This window comes from Engystomops pustulosus, chromosome 6 (genome assembly GCF_040894005.1).
Source record: "Engystomops pustulosus chromosome 6, aEngPut4.maternal, whole genome shotgun sequence".
Taxonomy (NCBI): Eukaryota; Metazoa; Chordata; class Amphibia; order Anura; family Leptodactylidae; genus Engystomops; species Engystomops pustulosus.
In genome coordinates this window covers 151,316,741-151,332,208 of record NC_092416.1, presented here as the reverse complement: position 1 = coordinate 151,332,208, position 15,468 = coordinate 151,316,741, and the positions used below count along the sequence as shown (strand labels likewise).

At 40.2% G+C, this 15,468-nt stretch overlaps 1 protein-coding gene across 4 annotated transcripts in view; it reads left to right on the top strand.

Annotated features, from left to right (window-relative positions):
• The window catches only part of ETV4 (ETS variant transcription factor 4), a 55,165-nt gene that overhangs the window by 20,535 nt on the left and 19,162 nt on the right, over positions 1 to 15,468 (top strand). For 3 of the 4 annotated variants that reach the window (XM_072111808.1, XM_072111810.1, XM_072111807.1), the window contains 3 exons: positions 1,071 to 1,162; positions 1,350 to 1,440; positions 2,113 to 2,160. In XM_072111808.1, coding sequence (XP_071967909.1) covers positions 1,106 to 1,162; positions 1,350 to 1,440; positions 2,113 to 2,160 — 196 coding nt within the window. In that variant the 5' untranslated portion in view covers positions 1,071 to 1,105. Of the gene's footprint in view, positions 1 to 16; positions 217 to 1,070; positions 1,163 to 1,349; positions 1,441 to 2,112; positions 2,161 to 15,468 lie in introns of those variants that run through there. The other variant, XM_072111809.1, reaches the window with a different exon arrangement.

Sequence of the window (15,468 nt, the reverse complement as noted above, 5' to 3'; positions counted from 1 at the left end):
GGGATCCGACCGCTTTATATCAACTTTATCGGCCGATCTTGTTGTTGTGCTGAGTGCAAGGGAGGAGGGTCCTGGCGATCACACCCTGTGCACTGCTTTCTGGCGCTCTTATCCTGCTAATCCTAGGAATCCTGGCATTCCAGGGACTTTCATCTCTATCCCTGTGTCCTTGGAGCGATCTGATCCTACTGGGAGCTGTGCTTTACCCTGCACTAGGTGAGGAGGGTGCAGCCATATGTTATGCTGGGACAGACTAGGAAATGGCTGAGGATTCTGAAAAGTGAAGGTTTCCGATGTGTGTAATGCGCTGGAAACGAGTGAAAACAACTGTTGTACTGGAGAAAAGCAGCTGCAGATGGTGCGACCTGCACCCAAAAAGTGACTGGAGGCAACAATCATTGCGTCTGTGCTGCCAAAAAATATTGCTTTGTTATTTTTAGGCCCTGTGTTACATAATTACAATCTCTCACACCAGATCATGGTTTCCAGTTTACAAAAAAGTAATATAGTTTTTTATTATTTACAGGCAGTTTTTACTGTAAAAACTAAAACCAGCATAAAATATATACAGCATTAAATATAAAAGAAACGTCACACGTCTATTCCTCGATTTCCTAGGGGAAAAAGTGATACAAACGGAACAGGCCCTGTGCAAGATGTCGAAAAAAATTTTTTATTCTCATAAAATAAACTTCTAAAAGATTTTTGTACGGATTGTAAGGGACGTGGCAGAAGTAATAATACATTTAGGATTGGTTTGTAAAGTGTCGCATAATCGCCCAAGCCTAAACTTTTGGAATTTTGTATAACTTTTGGGGTCTGTATGTTTTCCAGGTTTCAGCTGAGGGTTTTGTACAGGATTTGGTTTCTGGCCTCTGTATATATACTGTTCTATTGGCTAAATCCATGGCTAATTGGCCACAGCTTTTCTTGACTAGACACCCCACTCCCCCTCTCCTCCCCCCTCCCCCTCCTGTATGCATTTTTGTGAATGGGTCTCATTATGTATGCATGTTTGTGCTCTCCATTCATGCTCCCCTCTCTCCCCCTCCTCTTTCCTGTTCTTGCAGACTGTCGATCCTCCATGACAACACACAGTTAACAAATGGACCATAGGATGAGAGGTTACCTGGATCAGCAAGTGCCTTATACCCTGACAAATGTGAGTCTTCAGCTTTTCTCCTCCTGCTCTTCCTTCTGTCTACAACTTTTTTTTCTGTAACGGTCACAAGATCCTCTGGCTTCCTCTCCTGATTTCTTAGAAAACCTCACGTTGTGATCCACATGATTTTATTCTGATTTTTTTTTTCAATTTTTTTTTTATTTTATTTTGAATTTCTTTTGGGTAGAACCCTCAAGGGCATGGAGACGTAGACCGATACTGTATGGCCGGCAGGAGAAAATTCATGGATGCAGATCTCCCTCCCCAAGAATCTGAAGGTAACGTCAACATTTACCTTTTGTCAAGGACACAAAGGGGGGCAAATATTTACATGTCTGCGCTAACGCATTGTCATACAGTTTTCCATAGGGATGTACATTTGGGTTTCAATGTTCACATTTTTGACTCGTGCATGTAATAATATATAGATATATAAATATATTTTAATTTTATTTTGTTCATTCTTTTATATACAGACTTTTTAATGTTTTTTTTAGTGTTAAACATATTATACACACACAGTCATGGGCCTGTGTATAGACTCTAATAGAGTATTTTTCACTTATGTTATTCAGTCCTGTCCAATGTATGATCCATATGCACACATGTGGCTGAGCAAGGTGTGTAATTTCCCACTATTGTGGTTTTCCTTAGTAATTGAATGATCCCACTATAAGAGGTTTACATGATAATACTCGGCTCTGCTACATCTGTCTACATGAGTTATGTATCACAGTTTACATGAATGCATGTGGTTATGATTTCTGGTGTATGGATTCTATAATGTAGAGTTAGGGTGGGTGCCATAGCATATATGAACACCTTATAGGACACATCTATTAGGATACCACTGTTACAGTGTAAATACTGCTCCAGGGAGTGTCTGTATTGAAATGCAAACAATTCCTGAGACCCGGATTCTGGATTCACACTCTGCTCTTCCTTTTCAGATCTCTTCCAGGATTTAAGCCAATTCCAAGAAACCTGGTTAACGGAAGGTAAGTCACCCCCCCCCCCTCCATTATTATTGCACGGCCGCCACATCTGTATTTATTCCTCCCCTCCCCTGTATTTATTTTAGCCCGTTCCACAGATGAGCGATATTTTTCTTTTCTGCCAACGTTTTGGGACTTGTTTAACTTCGGGATTATGAATAAAACAATTGTGCTGTGTATTTGCTTATGAATAGGATCTGGCTCGCAGCCCATAACTCCCCCCCCCCCCCCCCCCCCAATCCTGAGCATTTCCCTCTTTAATTTGTTTTAATGTTGTGTGACGGATTCTGGTCTTCTAAAGAGTTAAATGTGTAATTTGTCGAAGTCATCAATGTGTGGTCTTCTCTGTGCATTTCACTTGCTTTCTGCAATTTTTATTTATTTATTTTTCCAAACGTGGGTTTGAAAGGAAAAGCTATTCCTTGGAGTCTCATTAGTCTGAAAGCAAATGGATGCTGGATGGAGATTTTTCTGCTGTCTGTACAAGCTTGAAAGGAATTATCATTTATTAATCTTGCACCCACCTATTCTGCAGTATTTGGAGAAAGTCTATACTAGTTTGCCATATTGTACTTTATTGCGTTGGTGCATAGGAGCTTACATTCTGTATTATTACATTCTTATATCGGCTTCTAGATCATACTGGCAATCTTATCCATATAGTCCAAGAATCTGCCTTCTCCACCGCTGTAATGGGGAATGCTCGTACTGCGCTCATGCTATGCTTTTAATAGGAAATGGTGTTTCAGAACAGTTGGCTACTTGGCCATACATCACAGATCTGAAGAATAGTTGTCCATCAAACTGTACACTTTCATTCTAGATCTCGGCGAAGCATAGGAGCTTACACCCTAAAACATAGTGGCATATAGGAGCTTATGTTATGTAATCATTCAGACTTTTCATTGTGTGCAGTGAACAAATAGTTAATCTAGTTAACTTATTTTTAAGGCTTATTGTAGATACCCAGTTGTTCCAACATTTGCTGTGATTAAATATCTGATACTTGACAGTTTTCCTTTGGTAAATGAATTTTTGATGTCCTTGTGACGACAATTGGACAATAACATATGGTGTACATTAACACAGGAAATGACCATGAGGGTTCCATGCCTATAGCAAATTAATGCTGGAGCATTGTGATGTGGGCTGAGGCATGGAGGAAGCTGTCTTGTTGTTGGGGCGGTCATCATTTTTGTCTATTAAGGCTTTTTATTTACTATTTATTTACTATTCGGAGCAATAGATCCTAACACATTTTTGATTGGTGTTATGCCTTGTTGAGGTTGAGCTCTGTTATAGGATCTGCACAAGTCTTATATGACTAATATAATACGTCTAATTTGACTCCTTATTGGTTATGGTTTTGAGGAGTAGTGTCCATTATATTGATCCCTCTGTCAGGATAATGTATTGGGATCATGAGAATTTTCACAGACCAGGTGAATATACCGGATTGTCACTTTTTAAGGGTAATTGTGCTGCTCAATCTATATTGCCCTTAGAGAGGGTGACCATTTCGGCTCTGCTAGATCTGTAAGTACAGCGTCGAAAATGCAGGGTTTGGCCATCTGACCTTGTGACTGTGATATTGAATGCCACAGACCAAATATGTTTCATATCTTTGTCCCATTGTTTGTGCTGTGGCTGCTAACAGGTGTATATACAATATACCACTCTGCGGATAATATGGTTCCAGGACCTTTGTATTTTTGTGATTTAAGTTTCCGTCTGAATCGACACTGGTGACTTTATAGGCGTTTATAATAATTTGATGAACCGTTATCACATCCATGAGATCCTTGTATGGTCCTCAGTGATGGGTACAACTCCAAATTCTGACATGGCAACCATATTACTTGTCTCAATTTTGCCATTGTAATGGTTATAAGATGTGGAGCTCATTTGTTATGGTCAAAATATTGTACACTTTAGGACCCACTTGACTTTGTTGATGGCCATAGCAATAAGGACTCTCATAGCTCTCCATAGTGGCAAATCTCTAGGCATATTGACTTGTGATTAGTACATTATGGATGTCAGTTCTCTGTGCTCATTTTGTGGCCTCTGATGGCCCTTTTGATTATTCCTGTAAAATCTTGGGATCCATAGGTTTACCGCTTTTAAATGCCAGATCTACTGTATGCAACTTCAGATTTGTGGTCTAATATTCATAGTATAGTGGATGAGGTTGACAAAGGCGTAGGTTATCAGAGTTGATGTATAACACACAGGTTTGGCTTGCTTTCAGTAATTGTTGCTCAGGTTTGTTCCATAAGACATGAGACTGGTATATGGTGTACTTGAGAATGAGTGACCCTATATCAGCCAAGGTCCCCGAGATCAATGAAGGGTCAATCCAGAAAACCTGTTGTGATTTGGTCTTCTGTTTTGACTCTCTTCTGGAGAATAGATGGTTCAGTCCTGAAATGGCCAAGATCCCATTACATTGACGAAGTGTCTTTATTAGCCCTACTATTCATTTTGATGGGTTAAAGGGTTAAGTCCATTTGCCTGGGTAGCTTTAATTATGGATTGTTGGAATTTGCCCATCAACTGTGGGAGCCCTGGAAAGGGTGTATAATGTGAAATAGCTGTTGGTTCTTGGTCAGTGTCCAGCTGTCCTGGCCCCTGAATTCTGAATTAATGCATCAGAGCTCATTGTCCTTCTATGACAATCACCATCTGAAGCCACTGACTGCTCCAAATTTTCCATGAAGAGGTTAAAAAGACTAATGAAGATTCAGGTCTAATGATTCTTGCGTTTAAACAATTGGTTCAGTCACTTATGAGATTTTCTATATAGTCGCAGGGGTGTTGTACTGCCAGACATTGGACTGTCCATTCTGATGCAGGTGAGCATGCAGGTCTCAACTACTTAGAATAATGGAGAACTTAGGAATTGGCGTTTGGTTCTGCAAGTCCCTAAGCACTGGGACATGAGTCTCCTGCGTCTACCTCAAAGGGACCGCTCTGATGACAGACGCCATGCTCTTTAATATTGGGATAAAAAGATCTCTCCGAGCCCCAGTCTCCTTCTGGTTTGATATCACCGGTAGGTTTTTCTTATGTCTTGTACAATCTGTTGCTTTTTATGTGACTGTATATCTTTGTGTTGTGTTTATCTACAGCATATTGATGTCTTATTCCGGTGGGTGACACGTGGTGCTATAAGCCTGATTTATTTTATGGTGTAAGCTTTTGGGGTTACTTGGGTAATGCATCATTACATAGTATGTTTAGTGAAGGTCTATTGATTGATGGCTGACATGTTAGAAGCAGGTTTTGCTCCGAGATTGAAATATTTCCAGCACTGCAGCATTTCTGTTGCTTTTAGGACCGATAGTACACAGGGGAAACATGGTTCTTTATATCAGGATGTTTTAATGTAGAATTCCTACATACCGTATGACTACTATTTTTCAAATTTTTATAATTAATGGTTAATATATGGCTTATATTTTAAGGTGGCGACCTAATCCATAATCCAGCAGTCTCTTGTCGTTAGTAATAATGTATCTTGAACTTTGCCATGTTCCATGTTTTCCATTATCTGTGCTCTCTTGACCCTCTACATGATATTACCTTATAGTTCATGTAAACTTTATGGCTTAAGGTGTGAAAGGAAATAGTATAAACCCTTGAGATTATATAAGTGTATGTATATTGTATACTCCATTCAACCTGGAATTTTATATTCTTATGCTTTATGAATGTCTTAATATTTTTATGTGTAATCCCTATGTGATTTTTGGCTGATAGATTTCCACGGGTTGGCAAATAGGCTTCATATATTCCAATTATTGTTGGGTGTCTTAATCTTTTACTCTATAGAGAAAGAGCTTAGGGACGTGTGTGGAATAAGTAGAAGACCCCTGTTCTGGTGATGGTAGCTGGTACCAAAGATTATAGATGTGTCAAGAATACCCCGCTTTTAGGCATTTTGTTTTGATAATCGGCACCGATGATTTATGAGTCATCTAGAGCTGCCTCTTGCTTGGTATAATATAGTTGTCCATACATGGTGGACATGTTTTGACCGCTTCTTGACTGCAAGATAACTAGGTGTCTTATATTCTATCTTGTTGTTTGCATGTATGGAATTAATTTTAAGTTAAGGTAACGCAAGACTAATAAATCCCACTCTGCTTGTCCATTGATGAGGTCTGCTGAAGACCCATCCATGTGGTATTTCCCAGATCCATAACAAAAGCCTTCCTCAACATTAAGGAGAACCATGAACATATTGTTGGATATAGTTGTTAGATTTTCTAGTTTGAAAAATCTAGAACAGAAATGCACAATTTTTGTTTGTTCAAGTCTGAGGACCTTAAGGACTTGTAATCCATCACAGAATATTCCAAAAAGTTCTGTTTTTGTTCATCAAGAATATGTTGGCCCTATGATCCTTTGTCACTCCTGAAAAAATGAGACCAGGTGCCCATTCATACAATTCTCATGAAATATTAGAAATATAGCAACTCTAGCTAAGCATTTTATGTCTATGTCCACATTAGGTGTCACACAAAGTCAATATGAGCTACAGGTTGTGCACTAGAGGCTCAAGTAGTAACTGAGATGGATCGTGTGCTAGACGTGTTGACCTTCTGCTCTTAAAATACATCTTGGGCTTGGTTCCAAATGTCTTCCACCATCTTCCAAAGAAGACTCCATTTTTGGGAAGTCTTGTCAGCGGGGCTTCAGAGATGTAGGGCAAGTAGAGTTTAATGGTTCTCTGTGTGATTGACAATCACAGAAACCGCTCAGATGTAACACTTCTTGTTAAGTATTTCAATGTCTCCCATCACTTTTTTTTTTAAGCATTTGGTGTTTAATTAGAGTCTTTGAAGTTCCAGTTCAGAAAATCTTCATTTACAAGTGTCTGCAGAGATATGGGAAGTGGCACAACTCGTAGATTGCAATGTTGATTTAAGATTTGGTCTTATCTGCTTGGAGATCTGTATTGGCCTTGCTGACAGAGGAGCATGTGATACATGATGTTATGATATTGCTGGGATACCAATTTATAACAGGTATATACGTTAACAGGACTGAGGAGCAAGGTGAACCGTACAGAGGCAGATTGCCGCAGCGATTTGTCTGTTTTGGTTTATCTTTTACTCTGTGATTAACTTGTGGAGCCACTTTTTTTTTTTTTTCTTTTTTTTTTCTATAGCATTAATGTTGTGATGGTGGATATATTTGTCGCCATCATCTTCGATGGCTTATAAACTGAAAGGAGGTTTGTTGAGAGGTCAGGCACCCAGATAAGTCTTGATACTTGAGGATTAGATAATCCATAGGCCCCCACGCAGTTAATAGGACCTAGTAGTGTATTCCCGTCACAGACAGCTTTTCACGATAAGCAAGGTTCTCGCATGGTGTCTATGGGCCTCGAAACCTGTGCCCCAGATCGTGTCATATTTAGCTGTATGTAAAATATTTTTTGGGAAATTGCCTGTGAATATCCAAACCAGGGCAAGATAATGACATTTTTCCATTGTATTAGATATTTGAGGTTTGCATTGATGTACAGCCGTCTTCTGATCTGAAGTCTGAAGAAGATCATAGTTGGTTGAAAAAAAAAATCGTTGTAATTGGTGAAATTTTATCACGAAATTTTGCTGTGTATGATATCCATATAATAAGACCTAGACTTTGTCCATCAGTCAGATTAACCTTTGAGATTATTTGCTGTCTTCCTTTTGATCTACTTTCTCTTAACCATTTGGTTGGTCCTAAAGACTACGTAAGAGCTTGAGCAAACCCTTACGACTGTAGTGGAGGTCTTGGCTACAGAGAACAGGAAGAACTAGGTGATGAAGGAACAATGGCACACTAACTCCTAGGGTCTTCTACTGACATTCTCTTTGATGTGCTAATAGTTGTGCTTACCCAACCTTACTTCCTTGGTCCCCCCCCCCCCCCTCTCCCAATATTTATTGCATTTGAGGGTGATCAGGGGTTTGATTTGGTTAAAAGTGAAAGTGCTTGAATTATTATATGTGGTCAATGACCTGAAGCTTGTTTAGGTGTACAATGCCTGAATAGCCTCATGCTACAGTAATGAAAAGCGCTGAACTGTAGAGCCCAACTAACCAAATGAGGGGTTAATCTTGTTATCCCGTGGCATTGGACAAGTATATTTGGTTCCTTGACCAAAATTTTTACCACAAGTTTTGACTCTTTAAAGTGTGTGGCATTTAGGGCAGGCTGTGTTTTACTTTTGCAACTTCTGGAAGTTAAAGACCACGGCTTGCCACGATCCACATCTACTTTGTTGATCTCAATTCTACAAAGGCATCTTTAGTAAATATGTCTATTCTTTTAGTTTATAATCCTTGAACATCTTTATGTGCATCTATGGTTGATTGCTCCTCCGACAATACTCTCATAATGTTGCAAAAAGGTTTTTACCATTTTGGTGACATTTCTTAAACTTTGTGACCCTGACCAATCTGTGCTCTCAGTAGAAGACTCTAAGGTGATGTCTCCTTTGACTCGGGGAAAAATTGTTAATGTGATGTTGACTTGGGGAGTTATTCTTAATTGGAGTATGTAAGGTGTTGTTGTTTTTTTTTTTTTTTTTTTTTTTTTTTTGTGGACTGGTATCAGCTTCCCCCACCTGTATTTGTTGACCCATTTTGGGTTTATGAGAAGGGAGGGACAACTAATTGATTAATGATTAGCTGATTGCTTCTTTATGTTTTCTGATTTGAAGTGGCCTCTTTTCCGCAGTCCATTGACTAGTAGATGGCTTATTGGAGCTAATTGAAGGTCAATTTTGACCATGGGTAAGGTGTCACATGAGGTATGTCACCCAGTGTGTCATTGTTCTTGGTGTTTGGTCCCCTGTAAGAATAACTAGAGAACTACTTCTTTTAAAAAAAGTCATTCCAGAAAAGGGAAGAAAAAAATTGTTCACCATTTTAAGAGAAAGATGAAAGATAAAATGTCCACTGCGAAACGGATAAAACCGATGCTTGGCCCCTGTGTATATAAATGTGGTATGATGCTACATCTAGTTAACCATTTTGGGTTCTAGTTTCGTCTGAAAATCCCCTTCTATATTTCAGGACAGCACTAGATGAATCCAAATCTTATCTGGTTAGCAACGGCTGATTTTTCTTATTTTTTTTACTTGCCTTTTTGTTGGTGTGACGATGGGGTTTTTTTATATTGTGTATGAATGTTTCCTTTTTACAGTTTTGTTTTTTCTTGAAAGCCAAGCTAAAATGGAAATGCCTACATGTTTGTGGTTACGTGTTGGCAGCAGCCCTTACTCCGTATTCTGAGTTCTGACTGTTTTTATGTAATTATGCCTTGGCACAAGCTCCGATCCTCGGATTGCATCATCCTGCCTCTAAACAGGAGATTGCTTCAAATGCAGAGTCCTATGTTTTCCATCGTGAACCAGGGAATCCCATAACAAACTTATTTTATAATAACTTATCATTCTTAGTGGTTTGTTCTGGGACACTTATCCGACTCTGCTTAGCACTGTATGTTCTGAAAGTGGAAGCAATTGATTCCAGCCTGGAGATGACTTGTTAAATTGTCTATTGTTGGCGTTAAGCTTTTTAGTGATTTGGTCCTTACAGTGTCTACAGCCAATGGCATAAATTTAAAGAAAGACACGCTATATTCCAGTTGTCATGGAGGTGGAGAACTCATCAGGTGATAGGGACCATATTTTATACATGCCTACTATAGATTGGTTGAAATCTCCGAGGCTGGGAAACGTTGTCTTGTGTCATGAAATGCATAATAGTCCTGTACTCCTCATTTCACTAATCAACTGGTCCCGATTGGCCTATACCCAGAGTCATGGTGTTACTCCATTACTGATTTATAGTAATATTATATATCATTGGCATCCCTAGTAGTCAAGAGTGACTTCTTGCTTCTGAATTATTGGTCCTGAACCATTGCATGTCTGTAGGATGTTTGTCCTTGAATAAGAATGGCTTCATCTAAATTTGGAAAGGTTCTCACTTCCAATGACGTGTTCAGAGTTCAAGCATTTCTAAGTCTGTTCCTGTCCCACTTAAATAGTGATCAGACTGACTCCTAAAGTCTACCGTACATTGTCCATCCAAGGTCTGTCAGGTCTATAGGTATATAGGGATTCCTTTCATCCTTTAGAACTTGGTTCCTTATACCAGTGAATATGGACAGTGTCAGTGTTAGACCTGGTTAGTGAACATTGAATTACTGGACATACGTCGTGGTTTTGCAGCCAAGTGGACAAATTCCTGAACCTTCTAGTGGCAAAAAAAACTTGTTTTGCTTCCTGGAACCTTTTGCAGGCATCTGGTTCAAAGTTCTGGATGTACATCACCGGCAAGGCTGGGGTCTGCCGGTATTTCCACTGTTTTGCTACCAGTATGCATTGACAGCCCTGCAGGTGCTCTTACTTTAATAAGCTTTCTGAGGACCTTAGCAGACGTTTATTTTTCAGTTTCCTATTTGGAAACATTGGAGTAATGGAAGTTTTTGGGCAGGATTGCCTTGTTTATACAGTTCTACTTGTTAAAAAAGCAAGTCCAACATCAGCATTTATGAAAAACAGGACACATTAAGCTGTAGTTAATAGTAAAAGGATTTCTGGCATTTGTGGATGGAAAAAGACAATTTGGAAAGGAGTTTTAAGGGATGTTAAACAACTTTCTGCTCCCCCCTGGCTCAATTTGTACGCGATCTGTGATTCTTTCCCTGGGACTTTATGAGCTTTCGAGATGTTTCATGTGGCTGTAGCGGCAGAAGAGAGCTGGAAGTTGGATTATCTGGAATAACCTCCACCATGGGGTGTTGCTGGTCTGCTGGTATATTATACCATTTAGGGTCAACTCTTTGCTTGTAATAAACTGGTACTTTATGGTCCGTATTGTAGACTCCATGTCAATGGGAGTCCGTCAACTCCTTGGTATTCCCTTAATTAAATGCTCCTGATGCGCTAATTTTAATCATGTGCTTTCTCTTTTACAATATGCTTGACTTTTTATTGCAATGGGGAGACATTTTGTGGTTTGCTCCAAAGTTGATGGGTTGGATTTTGTGTATGACTTGTTTCTTGGGAAATTGCTAGTTGGCTTTGACATACGTCCTCTCCAGGGTTCATTGTGGACATCATTGTGACTCCCTGCTCAAAGGTCAAGATTTTTAATTAAATTTCTCGAGACTTCTGGAGCCATTTCCCTTATGTGTAGAGGGTGGGGTTAGGTATAATGTAACAGTTTTGTCAACAAAATGGATGTCAAAGAACAGGCCAAGTGGGACCTGATTCTGGGCATGAAGAAACTCCCCTCCTCTTCTATAATCTCTTTAGTGCCGATTTTGAGACATGTTTTAACCCTATTAGCTTAGTAAATCTCCTCCAGGTGTTGTCATTTATATCAACTCTTGGACTATTGGCTGTCCGTGATCTAAAATGAATAAAGAGGTAATACTGGTCCACTGCAGCGCCCCTGGTACAGCGCAGCGCCTCCCATCACTGCCACCTCCTGTTGACATAGTGTTGATGCCACGTTGGCAGCATGCTCCCGGTATATCGACAATCTTCTGTCAGTATTCTGCTGTAGCAGGTCCGCCTTCTTGACTTAATATTACCGGTGGTGAGTGAAGGCTCCATATTTGTCGGGCACAGACAGTTGGCGTGCTAGGTTAAAAAAAAAGTATAAAAACTACCAAAAATGGGCAGACCCTTTAATCCAGGACCTGGTCTTTCTTCCAACTCTTTGCATATAGTATAATATGTATATTATCTTGCTTCACTATACGGCTCATGAGGATTTCACTTGTCCAAGCCAAAGTGCTTTTATTTAGTCAAAAAAATGTTAGCTTGATCATAACTTGCAAGCAGAAAACATATCCAGATCTCTGGGGAGCCTTTGTATAATGAAATATTTGCTTTTCAGATTATGCCATTTTCATATTTTTATGGAATAATAGTAGCCCTAAGGGCACTGCTTTCTTTTTAACAGCACATAAAATATAAATCTCTCAAACGCCCTGGCCCACCCAGTCTGCACCCCCCCCCCCCTCCTACCTGCTATAAAAGAAACCTCAGACCTGGCGTGGCAAAGCCCAGTAGAGCCTAGAAGCCAGTCTGACTGAATCCGCGGTGAGCCCTGTAACGACGGTGGGAAGCTGTTTGTCGGGAATAAAGACTTTGGGGAGCTCTGGCCTAATGGGGCTCTAGAAATGCACACTGGATGTAGCCACATTTTTTAGTCAATCTGTTTATTTCTCTCTTTATTCTCTACATTACGGACCTGTGAATCAGATCCTATCTCCTTCCTTCCCCCTATATCCTTGAGGCATTCTCATAGGTGTAGAAAACCAGGTGCTACCTTCTTACTGTAACCTCCCAGACTTCTATATATCTAACAGGCTTTAGACCAAATGTAATTACACCTCTGGTTAGGAGTCACTTGGCCATAAATATGACACATTACATTGTAAGACAAAACATCTAAAGAGGTCATAAATAACACTATCAAGAAAAAATGTAGGTACATCCCGTGGAGGCAATGTCTCCCTTTCTGGAGTCCTACGTCTCGGCCTTTATGCAGATTATAGAGTGATTCAGCAGACACGTTTTAGTGACCACCCCTAAAAAGAGGAAATCCTTTTGAGCTCAGTTATCTCAATCACTGGTGTCTGCTGACAACAATGACATAAGGAACTTGTAGAGTCACAAATTTGGCTGTGACAAGATAAGCCCTCGGGGCATGTCCTGATTTTTCAGGATAACATTGACTTCAGGCACAAGTGGGGAGCAAAGAAATCTGACTAAATGGTTCTTACTGGAAACCCAACGGGCCCCATCGTAGTCTTTTTTTGTCACCATTGGGTTTCCATTATGTGAACATATCCTGAAACTAATACAATTAACAAAAGCTGGCCTTAAATCGAGTTGAGTGGGGGTGGAATTTAGGATATGCTTTACGGAATTCCACAACACCTTCTAGTCCATCCTAAAAGGGATCAAATGAATATCTGTAAAAACTAGTAAAAACTTTTAGTGCTGTGGGCAAGTCTTTGGAGCGAAGAAGTGCTGGCACATGTGGTATCAACTTTCTGTAAGAATTTGGTGAGACCGTATCTGAGGCATTTGCATTTAGTGAATGTTAAAGTTTGGCACCTTGGAGGCCATTCAGTTGGTTGAAACGTGATGAGGCCTTCAAGGATTTGGAAAGAGAAGTTTCTTGAAGCATCCCTACTTTTTGTCCATAGGCTTTACCTAGTATTGCAGTATTTTTATAATTCTGAACTACCTCTTTAAGGGCTTGTTATTCTATGTTGTCTGAATAAAGCCATTTTGTGCATTTTCTCAGGTGGCGAATCATTTCAGTAGTGTGGGTTTATGCTGTTCCTGGGAATGCGGTGCTACACTCACAATAGCCTCTTGTTATCCTAGGTGTTGCTTACAGCGCTAAGGGTTAATTGTCTGCAGGCTGGCACTTTACATGCATGCTTGTTTTGTAAGGGATGAACTCTCTGTAAGCGCACAGTGGGTGGAACATGTCAGAAGACAATGGGAATGCATTAAATTTCCATGTGAATAGATACAGGAAACCCCATTTCCTATTTACAAATGAGAGGCCTAGAAATCAGGTTAATGTCACTGGTCTCCGTGGATCTCATGTGTTACCAAAACAGTAACCAGCTATGCGAGTGATGCATTACCCTGCACCATTCTAATAGTGATTGTCACCCAACTTTTCCATTTTCCTGAATGGCAACATCTGTACAGTACTCGATCGTGCTGGGACATCTTGCACTGATGACTATTGTCCGCCAAAACATTAATCTTTTCAGGGAAATAATGGCGCCTACCATCACCCAGCTTCCCACAGCAACTTACTTTGATTATTGGATAAGAACATAATGCTCTCTAGTAATAAATATGAGAAATGAGTCCATATTTTAGGGGCTCCCCATTCCACCTCCTGTCTAAAGCTGGCCCAGCACCATGTATGAAAGTTCTCGCTCAGCACAGATCCTTTGCTTCCTATATCACTTTTCAGTGGTCTGTGCCAAGGTGCCCGCTTTAAATAGTTTCTGCTATCTGAGGCTGGGGTTTGGGAATGCACCGGAAGTCACACTGCCAGTTTAGTGCTGGGGCCTTCTACTAATGTTACTCAATGACTAGCAGACAATATAATACTTCCTTCCCAAATGTCAGACTGCAATCTCTAACCTATTAACTGAGGGGCTAATTTTAGTCTGGATCTTTGTGCTGCTCCTTATTTTTCCCACTTTAGGAAGTATTAACCCGCGGCAGAGTTACCAGCCCGTGTAATGGTGAATGGGGGGGGGGGGGGGGAGGTATACCTGCTGACATCATGCATTATCTTGGCTGCATTTGGTATCTAAGAATTGGCTTCTTAAGGTGCCGGCTATTGCTGCCCACAGCCCAGTTTTATTATCTCTTCCTTAATTTTCTTCCCTATTTTACCCTTTTATTGTTTAGACCCCTTCAGGAATATATGGTTTCTGACGGGACTCTTTAGTAGAAACTTTGAGTCCTGATTGCTCCACCCACACTGTGATTGACAGATGTCTTGTGTCCACACTGATATGGGGAGAGCTGCCACTCCCCCCTGGCTGTGGGTGGAGTAATCAGGACTCTGTCTCTTGTAGGAGTCCTGTCTGATTCTTCTTAGAAATCCTTCTCCAAATCGTATAAGCATTACATATCAGAATGCTCAGCTTCTTCTCATCTTGTAAGGTTTATCTGATTTGGAGGAGGATTTCTGCAATGTTGTAGATTCAGACAGGACTCCTAAGACTGTACAAGTCCCGATTACCCACCCACACACCATGAGGGCGGGTAATCAGGACTCTTACAGTCTCTTAGGAGGAGTCAACAGAAATCCTCCACCAAATTATAGCTTTTGGCTTCTTCTCTTCCTCTATTATACTATATTTTTGAATCGTAAAACAAACAATTTGCATGACTTGGGTGGTCACTGTTTGCATGATATTTTTGGGGCAGATTCGTTATTTCTGGTGCGGGTTTGGTCGGCAGAATCTTAACTGTTGTTCTTTATTCATTATTCAGTCTCCCATTCCTAGATTGATGCACATTGTTTCCGAAGAAGACAAAAACTTAGAACACCTTTTACGTGGTCTAAGCAGTGACATAAAATTGCGGCCCAAGTAAAAAAAGAAATTCACAAATAATGCACAATTTTGGCATCTGTGAAACCAAGCCCACGTTCAGTGAAAAAAGGTGGAGTCGAAAAAATGATTATTTAGGGCACACGCAATTATGGTAATTAGCCAGGGGTGGGGATCCGGAAT